At 37.7% G+C, this 20,000-nt stretch overlaps 1 protein-coding gene and 1 non-coding gene across 2 annotated transcripts in view; one reads left to right on the plus strand and one right to left on the minus strand.

The window, feature by feature from the left end:
* The window catches only part of LOC115217037 (serine/threonine-protein kinase D3-like), a 129,550-nt gene that overhangs the window by 1,426 nt on the left and 108,124 nt on the right, over positions 1-20,000 (minus strand). The window contains exons 12-18 of the mRNA XM_029786590.2: positions 19,845-19,951; positions 18,380-18,436; positions 17,187-17,291; positions 15,453-15,551; positions 10,122-10,206; positions 7,120-7,195; positions 3,901-4,007 (exon numbers count right to left, since the gene is read on the minus strand). Of these exons, the coding sequence (XP_029642450.1) occupies positions 3,901-4,007; positions 7,120-7,195; positions 10,122-10,206; positions 15,453-15,551; positions 17,187-17,291; positions 18,380-18,436; positions 19,845-19,951 (636 nt within the window). The remainder of the gene's footprint in view (positions 1-3,900; positions 4,008-7,119; positions 7,196-10,121; positions 10,207-15,452; positions 15,552-17,186; positions 17,292-18,379; positions 18,437-19,844; positions 19,952-20,000) is intronic.
* Trnar-ccu lies at positions 12,754-12,826 on the plus strand. Its single transcript has one exon. It is a non-coding gene; the product is annotated as a tRNA-Arg (tRNA).

The following is a 20,000-nucleotide window of genomic DNA, read 5'->3' on the forward strand; positions in this document are numbered from 1 at the left end:
TTCATATGCATACACACAATTACGAATTCAAGAGACAGAAGACATTTTAAAACTGGTCTGGAAAAGGTTACAAGTTTAAAGGTGTACAATACAAATTTTAAAGGATCTGTGGAAGAGGGAGACCAAGGAAGACATGGGACGAAGTATTGAGGGCCGATCTCAAGACCATCGAGCCTAATGAACTTACAAAGGAGATGACCAAAGAACCAAGATATCTGGTACCTTGCCATAGCAGAATTGATACAAGTGCTGGTGCCACATAAAAAGCACTCAGTACATTGGGTGTGGTGTGGATGGCATAAGGAAGGGCGAAGGCAGCGAGCTGGCAGAATCGTTAGCATGCCGGACGAAACTCTTAGCCGTATTTCGTCTGCCGTTACGTTCTGAGTTCAAATTCCGTCGAGGTCGACTTTGCCTTTCATCCTTTCAGGGTCGATAAATTAAGTACCAGTTATGCACTGGGGTCGATGTAATCGACTTAATCCATGTGTCTGTCCTTGTTTGTCCCCTCTCTGTGTTTAGCCCCTTGTGGGTAGTAAAGAAATAGGCATAAGGAAGGGCATCCAGCCACAGAAACCATGTCAGAACAGACAATAGAATCTGGTGCGGCCCCTAGCCTTACCAGCTCCAGTCAAACTCTCCAACTCATGCCAGCATGGAAAACGGACATTAATGATGATGTAACAATGATGATTAAATGAGAAGATGCATTGGAGAAATAATTGATGAACAGAACAATATTAATTATGACAGTGGACATCGTTGCATTGTTATGTGTATATATGTGATTTGTTTGTTGATGCAGTAAAATATTTTCTTTGGACCCATGGAGGTTAGAAGTCTCTCTGCAACTGCTACAAAGAAAGACATAGTAATACTTGTCTCTGTGGAGGCGCAATGGCCCAGTGGTTAGGGCAGCGGACTCGCGGTCGTAGGATCACGGTTTCGATTCCCAGACCGGGTGTTGTGAGTGTTTATTGAGCGAAAACACCTAAGGCACCACGAGGCTCCGGCAGGGATGGTGGTGATCCCTGCTGTACTCTTTCACCACAACTTTCTCTCACTCTTACTACCTGTTTCTGTTGTACCTGTATTTCAAAGGGCCGGCCTTGTCACTCTGTGTCACGCCGAATATCCCCGAGAACTACGTTAAGGGTACACGTGTCTGTGGAGTGCTCAGCCACTTACACGTTAATTTCACGAGCAGGCTGTTCCGTTGATCGGATCAACCGGAACCCTCGTCGTCGGAACCGATGGAGTGCTTCCAGAATACTTGTCTTTATAATTAGAGAGAGTGAAAATTCTATTTTCTCTTTTTAAGGACAGGTCGGTGCTCCTGGTTTGGCATCACCTTTACCACAGTGGTGGACTTGACATTTGTCTGTATATTTATATTATACTAGCAGCTAAGCCCGGTTTCACCTGGTCTGTTTGGATAATGTGGCTGTGTTCATTTTTTGGTTAGGCATAATCTATAACAGCGTTTCTCAACCTTATCATTTCGGGTCCCCTGTATCGATTGGAGCCTTCAGCTGTATGAAAATTTCCTGACCCCACCCCGTCAGAAAACAGCTTCTAAGCAACTGGTTGTTTTAATGGTGGAAGAAAGAGGGTAATTCCATTAGAAAAAGATTTCATCGATTTTCTCGGTAAGTATGGGGGCTAGGGAAAAACTACAAACCACATTCCAATCTATGCATCCATCTCCACATGTGTACCATTTTTCACGTGAATCCACCTCGCTGTTTGGCTGTGAACCTCAAGACAAAAAAGAATACAACAATCGCCCATGTCCAATTTATATTATAGATTTATATTTGTCTGTATATTAAAGTAGGTCAACCAAGAACAACAGAATTTCTTCAGAATTATTTGTCTTGACCCTTGGATACACTGAAAAGGTCCAAGAAATCAACTCATTCTCATTAATCTCTAAATGCAGAGAGAAAAAAACAACAGACTGGAAATTTGTTTGACAATTGATAAAAATGTGGATTTGGTTTCGAATCCACTTAGCTTAGAATCCACTGTTTGTCACAGATCTACCAGCCATTAATTAATATCTTCCAATTCATGGAAGACACACATGTATTTCTTACTCATTTTTTTTCTTTAAATTCTAGTTTTTGTGTATTTGTTTTTCTTTATTCTTTTGTATAAGGGTGAGTAGTTTTTGTATTTTTTTTTTGTTACTGTACATGTATTTCCGGTTTCATTGCTGTCTTTCTCTTCTTGACTTATCTGTCTACTTTCTGAACCCCTCATTTAACCTTTTCCAACAAGTTGCAGTGTACATGAGCACTGTATACAATTAGCTCATCATTATCATTGTTACCCAATGAAAGCACATGGCTCAGTGGTTAGAGCCTCAAGCTTACAATCGTGAGGTTGTGAGTTCGAATCCCGGACCGGGCTGCAAGTTGTGTTTTTGAGCAAGACACTTTATTTCACGTTGCTCCTGTTCACTCAGCTGTAGAAATGAGTTGCAACATCACAGGTGCCAAGCTGTATCAGCCTTTACCTTTCCCTTGGATAACACTGGTGGCATGGAGAGGTGAGGGTGGTATGCATGGGCGACTGCTGGTCTTCCATAAACAACCTTGCCCAGACTTGTGCCTGGGAGGGTAACTTTCTAGGTGCAATCTCATGATCAGTCATGACCGAAGGTGATCTCACATTATAGGCACATGGCTGTGTGCTTAAGAAGTTTGCTTTCCAACCATGTGGTCTCAGGTTCAGCTCACTGCATAGCACTTTGAGCAAGTATCTTCTACTACAGCCCCAGGGCAACCAAAGCCCCAGCCAGTGTTGTGAATGCATTTTGTAGATGGAAATTGGAAGGGGCCCACCCTCTCTATATATTCTTTGACTCTTTTATTCTGATACACATTTCAGGCATTTGACTGCAACCATGCTTGAGCACCACTATAAAGGGTTTTAGTAGAAGAAATCAACCCCAGGACTTATTCTTTGTAAGGCCAGTACATATTCTATTGATCTCTTTTGCCAAACTGCAAAGTTATGGGGGACAGTTGTCAAGCGATGGCAGGGGATAAATACAGACATACACATAAATATATATACAACGGGCTTCTTTCAGTTTCCATGTACCAAATCCACTCACAAGGCTTTGGTCAGCCTGAGTCTATAGTAGAAGACACTTGCCCAAGGTACCACGTAGTAGGAATGAACCCAGAACCATGAAGTAGGAAAGCAAGCCACACCTGTACATATGTATATGTGTATGTATTTATGTGTGTGTGTGTGTACTTTTGCCTTGATACATGTGATGGTTGTAAACGAGCATCACTGTTATACAAACAATGCTGTTTGCTTCCAGGTTTCATTCATTTTAGTTGTTAGGGTGTGATCTGATAACAATTTGGTTGCTGCTTCTAGCATGTTGAGTAACCACATAGTAGTTTACTTGCTGCCTCAACAGTGGTTATATGGTAATGATAGTGGTGATGGTGATAAAGGAGCTAATGATGATGGTGGCGGTAGTGGTGGTGATGATGATGAGGTGAAGAGGGGGAGAGGTAATGTAGTAATGAGGTGATGGTGGTAGCTTTTATGATAATGATGATGATAGTGATAATGATAATGAAAATATTGATGATCATGATGGTGATGCTGCTGATGATGATGAGAAGGAGGAGGGAAGGCAAGAGGAGTGCTGGTTATATTATGAGAATGACAATAATGCACATAATGATGATGATGATGATGATAACATAAAGATGAAGATGATAACGATGATGAAAATCATGTAGCTGGCGATGGTGGTGCAGAGAGTAGATAACATTATGACTGATCATATTTTTGTGACAAATCTTTTTGTAATAAATTTGTTGTGTGCATAAAACAGAGAGTAATAAGAAATATTATGACAGATCATACCTTCCTGAGATATATCTTTCCAAGGATTGAATGGGTACATAAATGAGGCATTTTGAATTTGGTCACCAATATCTTCATCTTCATTGAATGGAAACGTGCCACTTAGACTGGATCATGGAATTAAATCAAAAACAAAAAATGGTTTTCAGATACTGGTATCAAATGGAATGCAATGGTGCATGTGCATATCAAATGTGTGTGTGAGCATGTGGCCTCACTGGTTAGTGTGCTGCACTCACAATCTCTAGAACATGGGTTTGATTCCGAGGCTGGGCAGCACATTGTGTTCTTGAACAAAACACTTCATTTCATACTGCTCCAGTGGGGAATGTCGGCCTGCTTCCCTAGCCAGCAGGGTGGTGTCATCCAATGGTTGAAACAATGCAAAGCACACTGTGACCAGTGATGTGTAACATCTGATAGCCTGGATTGTCCTGTGAGATATATATATATATATCAAAATCAAAATCGATCAACATCAATGGAAATTGCAGCCGTGATACCAGTGCCAGTGGCACGTAAGAGAACCATCCGAACGTGGCCGTTGCCAGCGCTGCCCCAACTGGCCTCGTGCCGGTGGCACATATAAAGCACCATTCGTTTGTGGCTATTGCCAGCCTCGTCTGGCTCCCGTGCCAGTGGCACGTAAAAAACACCATCCGATCGTGGCCATTTGCCAGTTTCGTCTGGCAGTTGTGCCGGTGGCACGTAAAAAGCACCCACTACACTCACGGAGTGGTTGGCGTTAGGAATGGCATCCAGCTGTAGAAACACTGCCAGATCAGACTGGAGCCTGGTGCAGCCTTCTGGCTTCCCAGACCCCAGTTGAACCATCCAACCCATGCTAGCATGGAAAGCGGACGCTAAACGATGATGATGATGATGTTGCCAGTACCGCTTGACTGGCCCTCGTGCAAGTGGCACATAAAAACACCCACAACACTCTTTGGAAGGCATCCAGCTGTGAAAACTCTGCTAGATCAGATTGGAGCCTGGTGCAGCCATCTGGTTCACTAGTCCTCAGTCAAATCGTCCAACCCATGCTAGCATGGGAAGCAGACAAATGATGATCATGATGATATGTATATATATATATATATATATATATATGCACCTATATATATATATATATACATACATACACACATAAATATGTACATAAATTATATACTTACATACATATGTACGTATATACATACAGACATGAATACAAATATACATGCATATATATATATATATATATTACTATAAATGCTTCACACTACATGCATTATATGTGCTACAAATAGTTTCACATACATAAATACATTCACCTGGCACTGATTGAACTGTCCAACCAAGAGGTTTACGTTTAAATAGAGGACAGGTGTGAAGTGATATGAAAGCAAAACGTACCTAACGGAAGATTCCACCAAGATAGGTGAATGAATAATAAAAATTGAAATAATAATAATAATAATAATTAATAATAATAATAATTATAATATAATAATAATAATAATAATTATAATATAATAATAATTATATGGGAATGATCCCTGGCTTACCATCCCTGCAAGTGCAAAAGATTGTCTTAACTGGTACATCACATGTATTGAGAAGAGCATTGTCGATGTGAGAACTGTTGCTGCTCATGTATTTTAATTTAAAAAAAAAAAAAAAAATGAACGAACTACTGAGTTTGGTTTAATGGCCTACCAATGTATACTATGAGTTTCTTTGCCCTAGGAGTCGGGAAGAAACTCGGCAAGAAATGGAAGCAAATTTGAAAGAAGAAGAAAAAAAAAAGTAATAATAATAATAATAAAAATTGAAATAATAATAAAAAAAAAATATTGAAGAATAGATACCCATCTCATGATGTTGGTTTGTACCATGATGATGGATTGATTGTTTCTCATGGATGTAATGGACATATGCTTGATAAGTTAAAAAAAAAATTTATCTCAATGTTCAACCAGTGAGGGTTGAAAATAACTGTTGTTACTAATCTTTCAACAGTTGAGTATTTAGATGTTTCATTACATCTAAATACCCCTTCATATAAGCCATACCATAAAATTAATGAGAAATTAATATATATATATGTATGTATAACTCTTGCTTGCGAAGACCTGTTGAGGCAAGTGAAATTAAAATCAAATTCGATAACTGGCATCCGTGCTAGTGTGGTGCAAAGAGCACCATACAAGTGTGATTGTTGACAGAGTGGCTAACCGGCTTCCGTACCAGTGGGACATAAAAAGCACCATTCGAGTGTGATCGTTACCAGCATTGCCTTACTGGCACTTGAGCCCCTTGCTAGTAGGGTGCTAAGAGCACCATTCGAACGTGATCATTGCCAGAGCGGCTAACTGGTCTCCGTGCCAGTGGCACGTAAAAGGCACTATTCGAGCGTGATTGTTACCAGCACCTGTGCTGGTGGCATGTGTAAAAAGATTTGAGCGAGGTCATTGCCAGTACCGCCGGTGGCACGTAAAAGCACCCACTACACTCGGTGTGGTTGGTGTTAGGAAGGATATCCAGCTCTAGAAACTTTGCCAGATCAGATTGGAGCCTGGTGCAGCCATCTGGTTCGCCAGCGCTCAGTCAAATCGTCCAACCCATGCAAGCATGGAAAGCTGACATCAGACGATGATGATGATGATGATGATAAATAGGCAATCCTGCTACCCTCATAGCATAATTAAAAATCTGGTGGCAAATATTAGCAAGAGAGTGTCTAATATCCCCTCCCCTACGGAAATCTTTGAGAGGGCTGCTCCATATTACAATAGAGTGTTAGCCAATAGTGGTTTCAATGAAAAATTAGTGTATATGATGTCTTCTACCTATAATAATAACAATGGGCATGGTAAAGTCCATGAAAAAGTGCAACACTATAGAAAAATATTCTAAAAACAGATCCAGAAAAATTATTTGGTTCACCCCTCCTTTTTCTTTAAGTGTGAAACCGAATATCAGAAAAATATTCCTGACACTCTTAGATAAGCACTTTCCTGTAGGACATAGATACAGGAAGATATTTAACAGAAATTCTGTTAAACTATCATACAGCTGCTGCCCTAACATGAAAAATATTATCAACCACAAGAGCCAGAAAGAAGCAAACCCAGGCTGTAATTGTCATAATGCAGGATTCTATCCACTAAACAAACAGTGTTTATTTATTTTATTTAATTATCTGATAATTGTATGAAATAAAGAAACTGTGCTTACCTTACATATACTATGACACCAACAGACCACATGTCCAATGATCGGTTATATCCTTTGCTTTTCAATACTTCAGGAGCTGAAAGAAGAGAAGAAGAAAAAGAAATGAAATTAACTCAAAAGCACTTGAGCTGGTGCCACATAAAAAGCACCCATGCCAGAACCATATTGGAAGTACTCGTGCTGGTGCCATTTAAAAAGCACTTGTGTTGGCACCACGTACCGAGGCATTCGTGTCAGCACCATGTAAAGAGCACTTATACTGGAGCCACATACAAAGCACTCATGCTGGTGCCATGCGAGAAGCATTCATGCTGGTGCCATGTAAAAAGCATCTGTGCGGTGCCATGTAAAAAGCACCCAGCATACTCTGGAAAGTGGTAGGCGTTAGAAAGGGCATCCAGCCATAGAAACTTTGCCAGAACAGACAACTGGGGCCTGGTCAGCCTGCAGCTGACCAGCTCATGTCAAACCATCCAACCCATGCCAGCATGGAAAACAGACTTTAAATGATAAAGGCTTCTGCACAGTTTTTGGTTTCTTAATTTCCCACAAGGGGCTAAACATAGAGAGGACAAACAAGAACAGACAAAGGGATTAAGTTGATTGCATCGACCCCAGTGCGTAACTGGTACTTAATTTATCGACTCCAAAAGGATGAAAGGCAAGGTCGACCTCAGCAGAAATTGAACTCAGAACGTAATGGCAGACGAAATACTGCTAAGCATTTAGCCCAGCATACTAACGTTTCTGCCAGCTCACTGCCTTTACACAGTTTCTATCTACCAAATTCACTCACCAGACACTGGTCAACCTAGAGCTATTGTAAAAGACAGGTGTCTAAGTTACCATGCAATGGGATTGAACCCAAACCCATGTTTTTGCAGAGTTTACTTCCTTACCACATGGCCATAGCATGCCTAGTGAAGATTTCTTCTTATTTGTATAACTTGACCGTAGCGTCCTGAGGAAAATCAGGCTGCTATTTCCAGCAGGTCAAGCAACCATGTAAAGCAATGGTTCTCAACTGGGGTCCACAAAAGATGTTGCTGTTAAAAATTTAACCATAATAAATCAGTTACATTTCTATGATTCACAAAATATTTCAATAATTTTTTTAATGCAATTCTTAATATTTCATTATATAACTATGAGGCTTATTTTTTTAACACACTGAATGTCTATGGGGATCCAGTATAGCAAAATACAAATCAAAGAAGCCCATAAGCTAAAAATGGTTGAGAACCACTGATATAAAAGGATCTCTCATTGGATTTTTTAATTTAGTTTCCTTCTCAAGTCATACAGACTCATAAGGGCTGATTTCCCGGTTTCCATATATTCCCCACCTGGACAGGATGCCAGTCCATTGCAGGATTACTTTTGCGGAAGAACACAGAATGTTGCTCAATCAGTCGCAGGAGTGGCTGTGTGGTAAGTAGCTTGCTTACCAACCACATGGTTCTGGGTTCAGTCCCACTGCGTGGCACCTTGGGCAAGTGTCTTCTACTATAGTCTAAGGCTGACCAAAGCCTTGTGAGTGGATTTGGTAGACGGAAACTGAAAGAAGCCTGTCATGTGTGTGTGTGTGTAAGGAATCTAATGCGCTTGGCTTAGATTTTCCTTTGGGGCTGGCCAGGTCGGAGCAATCTCAAGATTAATCAGCCGAAATTGCAAGGATGAGCCGGTTCTTGACTGAAGATTGAAGGCTTCAAATGTCCCGTCCGTGTTTTTTGTATCGTCTTCTAAATGTTTTGCGTTCTTGTCCCAGTTTGTATTTTTTTACATATACATATATATATAGCGGCGCCCGTACCCTTTTTGGTCTTGTATGTAAGTACATATTTTCTTTAAACTTGGTACAACTCTATAACACTGTCTCTCTCTCTCCCCCTTCTCCTACATTTCTCTGCCTTTCACACTTTGCACTCCACTTTGATCTGTCTCTTTCTCTCTCTTCTCCTCCTCCTTTGTTCCTTGTTCCCCTTTTTCTCTCTTCATCTGTCCCTCTTTTTCTCTCTCTTCTCCTCACACGTGACTAACTGACCTTTTCGTGGTCAGCAGCCATCGAGGCTAGACACATTTTTTTCTCTCTCTACCCCAAGGCATTTTTCTAATGCGCCAGCTCAAGTTCACCCGTCCAGTCGAAAAGATGCCTGCCTGTGACATCCTGTTTTTGTTATTATTATTTATTATTATCATTATTGTTTTTACGTATTTTTGTATTCTTAGTCGTGTAACATCGTCCGTTTTCCCGTCCTTCTTTTGTATACATTCGAGGCTTTCTTCCAAGGAGTCTAATGCGCTTGGCTTAGATTTTCCTTTGGGCTGGCCAGGTCGGAGCAATCTCAAGATCAATCAGCTGAAATTGCGAGGATGATCCGGTCCTTGACTGAAGATTGAAGGCTTCGAATGTCCTGTCCGTGTTTTTTGTATCGTCTTCTAAATGTTTTGCGTTCTTGTCCCAGTTTGTATTTTTTTACATATACATATATATATATATACATATATATATATATACATATATATATATATGTATGTATGTATGTATGTATGTATGTATGTATGTATGTATGTATGTATGTATGTATGTGTGCGTGTATATGTTTGTGTGTCTGTGTTTGTCCCCCAACATCACTTGACAACCGATGCAGGTGTGTTTACGTCTCTGTAACATAGTGGTTCGGCAAAAGAGACCGACAGAATAAGTACTAGGCTTACAAAGAATAAGTTGTGGAGTCGATTTGTTCAACTAAAGGCAGTGCTCCTGCATGGCCACAGTCAAATGACTGAAACAAGTAAAAGAGTAAAAAGAGAGTAATCCAGTAATCAAAACCACAATCTTATGATCATGGGTCTAACACCCTAACCACTAAGCCACACGCCTCCATTGGATTGCTTTATTTTTGTGTTTGGTGGTTGATGTGGAAGAGGAGGAGGAGGCAGCAGTGACAAAAAAATAACAAGGTTTAGTAGTTTGCTTGCACATCAAAAGATTGACTTACCAAGGTATGCAGGTGTACCAACAACAGATCGCCGAAAAGATTTTTCACCAATGATTCTCGCAAAACCAAAATCACACAATTTCACCTGGAGATGATGGAGATGGAAGAGAAAAACAAAAAGAAAATAACAAAAAAAAAAAAATGATTGCAAATATAGACACAAGGGCACATTCTGGGGAAAAAGGATCACTTGATTATATTGATTCTAATGCTTGGTTTGTATTTTGTTTTATCCCTTCCATTCCAACGTAAGGATGAAAGGCAAAGTTGACTCCAGTTAGAATTGAACACAGAACATAGACTGTTGCATCTGGGGAGAGTCATTTTCTTTTTGTGTCTTATAATGTAACACACTCACCGGTAAAATTTACACTTATTTCTTATATTTTTTTTCCTAAAATTTTCGTTGCATCTTGCAACCTTTTCAATAGTCTTGACTCTGTCCGTTATTTAGGAAAATAAAAATAAGAAATAAGTGGAAATCTTACCGGTGAGTGTGTTACATTATAAGGCACAAAAAGAAAATGACTCTCTCCAGATACAACAGAATATGCTTCAGCACACAAACTCATATAAAGAATCTTGCAAACCAAATCCAAAAATGAAACAGAACATAGAGTTGTACCTAAATATTACAAAGCAATTTGCTCACCTTGTTAATGAATTTGCCATGCTAAGAAAGGAAAACTAATAATAATTGTTTGCAATAGAAGTTCAAGCTTGAAATCCGGTGAAGGTTAAACTGTAACAGTTGACCTCAGAATATAAAGTATTGTAGCTAGTGCATTTTGTCTGGCTTCCTAATAATTCTGCCAATCCCTTGCTCTATATAATGATTTCAGATTTCGGCACAAGGCCAGCAAGTTTGGAAGGGAGGGTAAGTTGATTACATCAACCCCAGTACTCAACTGGTACTTATTTTATCGACCCTGAAAGGATGAAAGGCAAAGTTGACATTGGTGGAATTTGAACACAGAACATAAAGACAAAATGCTGTGCTAATGAATCTGCCAGTTCACTGCCTTATAATAATAATAATAATAATAATAATAATAATAATAATAATAATAATAATAATAATAATAATAATGGTTTCAAATTTTGCCACAGGGGCAGCCATTTTGGGAGAGGTGATAAGTTGATTACATCAGCCCCAGTGTTTAACTGGTACTTATTTTATTGGCCCCAAAAGGATGAAAGGCAAAGTCGACCATGGCAGAATTTGTATTGAGATCGGAGCAACAGGTGAAATATTGCTAAGCATTTTGTCCAGCATGCTAATAATTCTGCCAGCTCACCACCTTCATCATCATCATCATCATCATCCTCCTCATTTAATGTCCACTTTCCATGCTAGCATGTGTTGGACGATTTGACTGAGGACTGGCGAACCAGATGGCTGCACCAGGCTCCAATCTGATCTGGCAGAGTTTCTACAGCTGGATGCCCTTCCTAATGCCAACCGCTCTGAGAGTGTAGTGGGTGCTTTTACATGCCACCAGTACGGGGGCCAGTCAGGCGGTACTGGCAATGACCTCGCTTGAATGTTTTTTCACATGCCATGCCTTAAATAATAATAATAATGATAATCCTTTCTACTATAGGCACAAGGCCTGAAATTTGGTGGGAGGAGAGTAGTCGGTTATATCAACCCCAGTATTACACTAACACTTAGTTTACTAACCCTGAAAGGATGAAAGGCAAAGTTGACCTCGGTGGAATTTGAACTCAGAACATAGTAGCAAGCAAAATACTTCTAAGCAATTTGCTTGGCACGCTAATGATTCTGCCAGTTCAGTGCTATGAATAATCAGGAATGTATTAGCTGAAAAGAATGGATAGCATGGTACCTGTGATAAAAAGAAATAGTAATCCTTTCTACTAAAGGGACAAAGCCTGAAGCTTGGGTGGGGGGAAAGGGACTTGTTGATGACATTGACCTTAGTGTTTCACTGATACTTAATTTATTGACACCCTAAAGGACGAAAGGCCAAGTTAACCTAGATGGAATTTGAACTCAGAACATTGAGCCTGGAAAAATAAAATACTGCCAAGCATTTTGTCCAATGTATTAACAATTCTGTTAATCCACTGTTGTTGTTGTACTACTACTACTACTACTACTACTACTACTACCACCACCACCACCACCACTACCACCACCATTACCACTACTACTACTAGTACATAACAATAATAATAATGATGATGATGATGAAGATAATAATAATAGTAATAATAACAACAGCAACAACAACAACTATAACAATACACATTCGCTTTAAATGAATTTGATTAGATTTTAAGTGATGTCTGCAAGACATAAGGTGTAAGCCAGAGGGGAAAAAGAAAGCAGTATTGGAGATCGATAGATATTTTTACAGCATCAAATAAGATATAAGATACAATAAAATAATAAAATGTTGAAGCAATGTGAAGTATTGTGTTACAAAGGAGAAGGAAATCTCAGTCAATGCAAAGTTCAGCCTGACACGTTAAATATGTCTTCAGCTGTCAGCATTCTGAATAGAATTCAATATTTTTTGCTTGTTTTATTTTTTGTATTTTAGCTGAATAACTTTGTTTCCACCCCCAACATTTTCTTTTAGAACAGCATCTATGATCTATGTGAGCCTCTGTGGCCCAATGGATAAGGCACCGGCCTCCTAAGCCGGGGATTGTGGGTTCGAGTCCCGTCAGAGGTATAGGGACATTTTCTTTTCGTTGTGGTGCACCTGAGCACTGTATACAATAATTTCATTATCATTTATTATTTAATCTAGGGCTTTCAAGACTCAGATCCAAGACCTGGCCACAATGCCTGCAATAAAGTGGACTCTGCTAAGAGCCAAATGGTGGTACAAAAAGTAGCCCAGCTATAAAACAATAAGACAATTGTAGTCTTGTTATCAGTAAATAACAGCCCTGTGATAAGTCAATAGTAGCCCTGATAATAAGTCAATTGTAGTTCACTTATATGAGGGTTGACTGAAAAGTTCATAATCTGACCAAGATACTCCCACAGAATGTGACCAAATGAGGTTTATTTTTTAACATAATCCCTTTTGCAGTTCACACATTTCTTCCATCGATATTGCAGTGCTGAAATCCCTTTGATGAAGAAGCTTTCATCCTGTTGCCCAAAAAAGTCGTCAACAGCAGATATGACATCATCATGACTGTGATACAGGTTCCCAGTCAAGTGTTTTTATATATTGTGGAACAGATGCTAGTCAGATGGGGCCAAATCAGGAAAACAGGGAGGGTGATCAACCAGTTCAAAGTCACAGCTATGGAAACCAGGATCTTTTCGCTTTGACCGGCAGATTTTTAAAATAATTTCTTTGTAATTAAAAACACTTTTAAACTTCGTATACTGGTAGAATGTGTTTATAAAACATCTTTTTCTCTTGGCTTTCTTGAGAAAATTCTCAACAAATAATTGTTGTTGACAAAGATTCGGAGAGATTGTATTCACCTCAATAGATGTCATTGATTGGTTGAAATTGCCGAAATGCATGAAATTAAACAACAAACTACAGAATTTTCTCAATAAAGCCAAGAGAAAAAGATGTTTTATAAACACATTCTACCAGTATACAAAGTTTAAAAGTGTTTAGTTACAAAGAAATTATTTTAAAAATCTGCCGGTCAAAGCGAATAGATCCAGAAACCAAAGACTTGGGTGCAAGAGCATTATCCTGATGAAACAAAACCTCTTTTGCCAGTTTTCCTGGATGTCTGATCATGATAACCTTTCATAACTGCCTCAGCAAGTGGCATAGTACTCTCCATTGATGGTGTGGCTCTTTTGAAGATAGTTGATACTTTTTCTATCCCCCAAAAAACTGAGACCATCACCTTCCTTGTAGATGAAATGACTTTGCCCTTCATTGGAGCAGGTGAGGAGTGGCATTTCCACTGCATGGACTGTCACTTTGTCTCTTGTTCAAAGTGGTGAAGCTAACACTCCTCACGGGCTAAGAAACATTCAAGGAAACCAACTGGATCTCCCTAAAACAATACCATTTTTCTCATGATGTAATCAACCTGGTGCACTTTTGATTAGGTATCAGAAGACAGAACATAGAGAGTTGTACCTAAATATTACAAAGCATTTTGCTCACCTTGTTAATGAATTTGCCATACTAAGAAAGGAAAACTAATAATAATTATTTGCAATTAAATTTCAAGTCTGAAATCCATGAAGGTTAAATGGTAACAGTTGACCTCAGAATATAAAGATTTGTAACTAATGGCACCCACTGAGGAGAAACCGTTTGTCATGCCAAATTCATTGAGCAGAATATTCTCAACTCTCTCATAGGATATGCTAATAGCACTGGCTATTTGATTTATAGTCAAATGCCTGTCACCCATTACCACGAGATGAACATGATCAATGTTTTCCTTGGTGGTGGCAGTTGCAGAATGATCAGGCCATGGTCCCACTTCAAGATTAATCGTGCCCCTCCTAAATTCAGTTGCTCACTTTTGCACTGTTGATAAAGCTGGAGCATCATCTCCTACATTATCTGTAGCTGGATCTACCAGCACACTCGGCAGTTTCTCATTACTCCAAATAGACCAGATGGTCATATCCAGTGAGCTCATTTGTCCAGTCTTAAAGTCTTTCAAAAAATGCCACAAACATGATTGTCTTGTGATTGTTTTGTGTAATTGCTACCATACTCTTTACTCTCTTAATTGTTTCAGTCATTTGACCACGGCCATGCTGGAGCACTACCTTTAGTCGAGCAAGTCGACTCCAGGACTTATTCTTTATAAGCCTAATACTTATTCTATCAGTCTCTTTTGCTGAAGATAAACACACCAGCATCAGTTGTCAAGTGATGCTGGGGGGGGGGCAAACAAAGACACACAAACATATATATATATATATATATATATATATATATATATATATATATATATACGACGGGCTTCTTTCAGTTTCCGTCTACCAAATCCACTCACAAGGTTTTGGTCGGTCCGAGGCTATAGTAGAAGACACTTGCCCAAGGTACCACGCAGTGGGACTGAACCCGGAACCATGTGGTTGGTAAGCAAGCTACTTACCACACATCCACTCCTGTGCCTAATAATAATTCTTTTAAAATTTTAAATGAAACAGAAAAATAATTCTCCCTTTACTCATTCTGGTAACAAAGACCTTTAAATTACTACAAACAAGATTGAATTTCTAAAATCTCTACTTACAGATCATATGTTGTGACTCAATAACTAAACTTATTCACAGATGCACATAGAATGCCTTATTATAATCAATAACTGAATGGATAGAAAACCATTTGTTGACCAGAAATTTACCTGTGGAAATGGTGATTCTGAAGCAAGCAGCACATTCTCAGGTTTCAGATCACAATGAACAATGTTCTTCACATGAAGATGTCTCAGAGCAACAAGAACCTATATGATGAAACAAACAAAAAAAAAAAAAATGAGTAAATAAAAATACATAGCAAAAGTAAACAAAAACAAAAGATAATAATTAAAATAACAGAATCTAAGATAAACGGAACAATAAGAATGTGATATGTGACATTACAAACACCAATTTGAGACTTTTAGTTGAATAAAAATTTTTTAAAAATAAAAAAAAATAAAAAAAAAAAAAAAAAATAATAATAATAATAATAATAATAATAATAATAATAAAATAATAATAATAATGTATGGAAAACACTCGGCGAGAAACGGAAGAAAATTTGAAGAAAGAAGGAAAAAACATAATAATAATAATAATAATATGGTTTCAAATTTTGGCACAAGAAGGGGTAAGTCGATTACATTGACTCCAATGTTCAAATGGTACTTATGTTATTGACCTTAAAAAGACGAAAGGCAAAGTCAACCTTTGAACTCAGAACATAAAAACATGAAATGTTGCAAAGCATTTTGCCCAGTGTGCTAACGACTCTGCCAACTTGCTGCCTTAACAACAACAACAATAATAATAATAATGGTTTCAAATATTGGCACAGAGCCAGCAGTTTTTAAGGAGATGAGAAGTCGTTACATTGCCCTCCCCATCCCCCAACCAACCAACTGATTGACTGATTGACCAACTAACTGACTAAACATTAAATCAACTGACGACTGACCACCAGGTTAACCGACTGACTGACCACCAATCTAACCAACTGACTGACCACAAAACCAACCAACTGACTGATCACTAAACCGACCGACTGACTTGCTACCAAGCCAACAAACTGACTGTTCAATAAATCACCCAACCACCCAATCAACTAACCAACTAACTTCCCAACCAGCTATGCAACTAACCAACTAACTGACCACCCAACCAACTGAACAAACAAATGAGAAAACAAACAAAAAAAATGTTCAGTCATTTTTTTTTTTATTTCATGCTTGATAAAACTTGACTGATTAATCAAATGGAAAATGGCTCAGTGGTATTGCACTATTTTGGATACATCAAAGTAATTTACATTTATTTCCAGAAAAAATTTAGTAGTAAATAAATAAATAAATAATTGAGAACAAAGCGAAATGTTTAAAACAGAAAAAAGTGTTAAACTAATTATTTGGTTTCCCATAAGTCTGTCTGGCGTTTTGAGGAGAGAAAAATAGAGTTCTATGTTGCATTCTTTTATTCTGGGACATTTGGTGCATGTAAATATGTTTGTGTAAATAATTAAATATGTGTGTACATACATATTTACACACGCGCACACACACACACACACACACACATATACATATATATATATATGTGTGCATGTGTGTGTGTGTGTATATATATATATATATATATAACGGAAGGTTTACGAAAATAAACAAAAGACGAAGGTAGGTGGAGTACAAACAAACAATGTATTAGTATGGCGCTCAGGAATAGAAATAAAACAAGTCTTTTACGTTTCGAGCCTACGCTCTTCGACAGAAAGATACACAGAAAAGAAACAAGGAGAGAAAAAAATGCGTGTAGGGGCTGTGTGTATGTATGTATATATACATATATATATATATATATATATGACTTCAACAGCATTTGAATCTAAAACAAACGAGGAGTACCTGTGATATCACATATTTTGTGACCCTTTCTCCTAGCCTCTTCTTAGGTGTAGACAAAATCATTTCAAGCATGTCCCCTTCTAATTTCTCCATCACAACATAAATCTGAAAAGTAAAAAGTAAAAAGAAAAGAAAAAAGAAAAACAGAAGGTAAAAAATAAGAACTAGTTGAATTTTTACAAAATTTCAAAAAGTGAAATGAATAATTACAAAATTTTCATTCGTGTAATTGTTTTGCAAGATTCCTGATGTAAAATTATGTTGAAACAGATATTGTCTTATTTTCAATGGTCATTTTTCTTTCTCTTATTTCTTTATTGCCCACAAGGGGCTAAACATAGAGGGGACAAACATGGACAACAACAACAACATGTTGTTGTGTCAATAATAATAATAATAATAATAATAATAATAATAAAAGTAATAACAACAACAATAATAATAATAATAACAATGATGATGATGATGCAATACCAAGCAATGGCTCTCATGACTTCTCATCTTAACTGATTGGAAGTGTTATGATGTACATGATTTGTCTTGGTATAAAATATGTGCTTCAGCAAATATTCTGCTCAATACCACAGATTTGCTTGTTAGTTGTTTGACCATAACCAGTTGTGCATGTCTCTTAGTGGCTGACAATATGTGCATCTCTGATCATGGCAGGAGTAGCCATGTGTTGAGAGGAATTCCTTGGGGTTTGAGTAATTTACTTTGAGCAAGGTGAGCTACTTGACATGAAGAAAATTCTAACTGGGCCCCACCTGCAAGGTCATGCATTGTTTACCTTGAAATGAGATCACCATGTCACGCACAAATGGTTGTGATGCCTGTACCTGGTGTACCCTTATCAGACAAGAAGTCATGATGGGTATACTGGACTTTGTATATTTGTACCCCACTGTCACTTTGATGGCATGCATCTCTCTCTCACTTGATAATAATAAGAGTCTTTACATATACTCTGCATTGAGAGACCTTTTCTTACTACATGTAGCAATGCTGTATAGGCATCATAATCTGCCTTTCATTCTGAGAGACTAAATTTCTGTAGTAATACACACATACATGTGTATGCATTGCAAAATATTTGGTTGAACATGTAGAGATATTAAACAGAGTAGGAAAACATTTTTATAAAATATAAAATTCTCAAAAATTCTCCATAAAACACACAAAAGAGGTCTTACTTTGGCAGAAGTTTCAAACATCTCTTCCAAGTTAACAACACCAGGATGCTGCAGGCTCTGTGAACAAATAGATAGAGAAATGAATAGGTAAGCAAAAACAGAAATATGCATCCACAGATATATATATATATATATATATATAAATATCTAAGTACAAAGTGAGGTAGGGGTTATGAGTGTAACCCACTATGGGATATCATTTATCCAATATACTGCCAGTAAAGTACCCAGAAAGGCTAATACATAAATGCTAAGAATTGCATTGCAATTAATTCATTTATTGTATTATATGGGCGAAGGTAAAATGCTTTACCTCAAATTCATAATACAAAATAAGAAAATGGAGGAATAGATTTCTTTCAATCATCAACTACCAGATCATACCAATTCATATAATTTATTAACTAATTATTTAGATTAAATAGGAACATCCAAATCCAACAGAATAATACAGAATATATAAATATATATGTACATATATAATTATAATTTAGGGTATCTAAGAGATACCGCCATGCTGGAAAAAGCAGCCAAAATCTGACTCTAAAACCACATTAAATGTTAATACAACACTAGGAGAGATGACAAAAAGACAAAATAAACTAGGAAAAAATTACTGGATATCCAGTAGTTTTTTGCTAGTATTCAGATTATTCTGTCAGATGTAATGCTTCTTTATCGACATCGTTTTAAATTAATCACGCATTATCTTGTAGCTTCAAGATTTTCATAACGTGATTGCTTATCTTTAGAGGAACATTGTAGGGTAGGTTTGAGAGGCTGGATCTGGCCTGTTTGAACAAACAATGGGTAGAATATTTAAGCCAGATATGGCCGATTTGAATACCGTAAATCCTCGAGTATAGACCGCCCTTGAGTATAATATGCAGGAGATTTTTTAGGGGGCTCTAGCTCTGAAAAACCTAAACCTTGTGTATAATACGCACCCCATCTCTAACTTGAGTCAAGGAGGTCTATATAACGTCCTTGATTTGTAAAAATGTATACGGTAACATCCTTTATTATTATTGTATATATAACATAATGCAAACGTGTAGCTTTTTTGTGCATTTTGTTTGCAGAAAATAAAGAAATAACAGTAATAACGTTTAATAAACATTGCTTACTGCAAGTTATGGATGATTCTTTTATGACTTCATTGCTTTCAGGCTTAGCTTAAGGAATTTTTGCACCCGACATCACAAAATGCATCTGAATAAACATTGCCGGACAGCAAATAGAAACTCGGACATTGCTTAGAAAATAATTTTCATTTTTAACCTTGTATATAGTACGCACTAGGGATTTTGACCATTAAATTTTGGTGGAAATTTGCGGATTATACTCAAGGATTTATGGTACTAAAAGGGTTAAATATTGGAGTAACTTCCAAGAAAGTGTTCCATGACTCCGAGTATTTCTGGTGGTGCATAAAAAAAAGCTAACTAGAAGTAATTACACTTACTTGTAATATAGATACTTCGTTTTTCAGACGAGCTTCCTGCTTGGTTGGAAATTTCACTTTGTCGATGACTTTTACCGCAACTGGAAGCTGTGACTGCTTGTGGTGGCCTAGAGAAACAATAAGAAACAAAATTCAGTAAATACATGAAAAATAGGG

This window comes from Octopus sinensis, linkage group LG11 (assembly GCF_006345805.1).
Source record: "Octopus sinensis linkage group LG11, ASM634580v1, whole genome shotgun sequence".
NCBI classification, from domain to species: domain Eukaryota; kingdom Metazoa; phylum Mollusca; class Cephalopoda; order Octopoda; family Octopodidae; genus Octopus; species Octopus sinensis.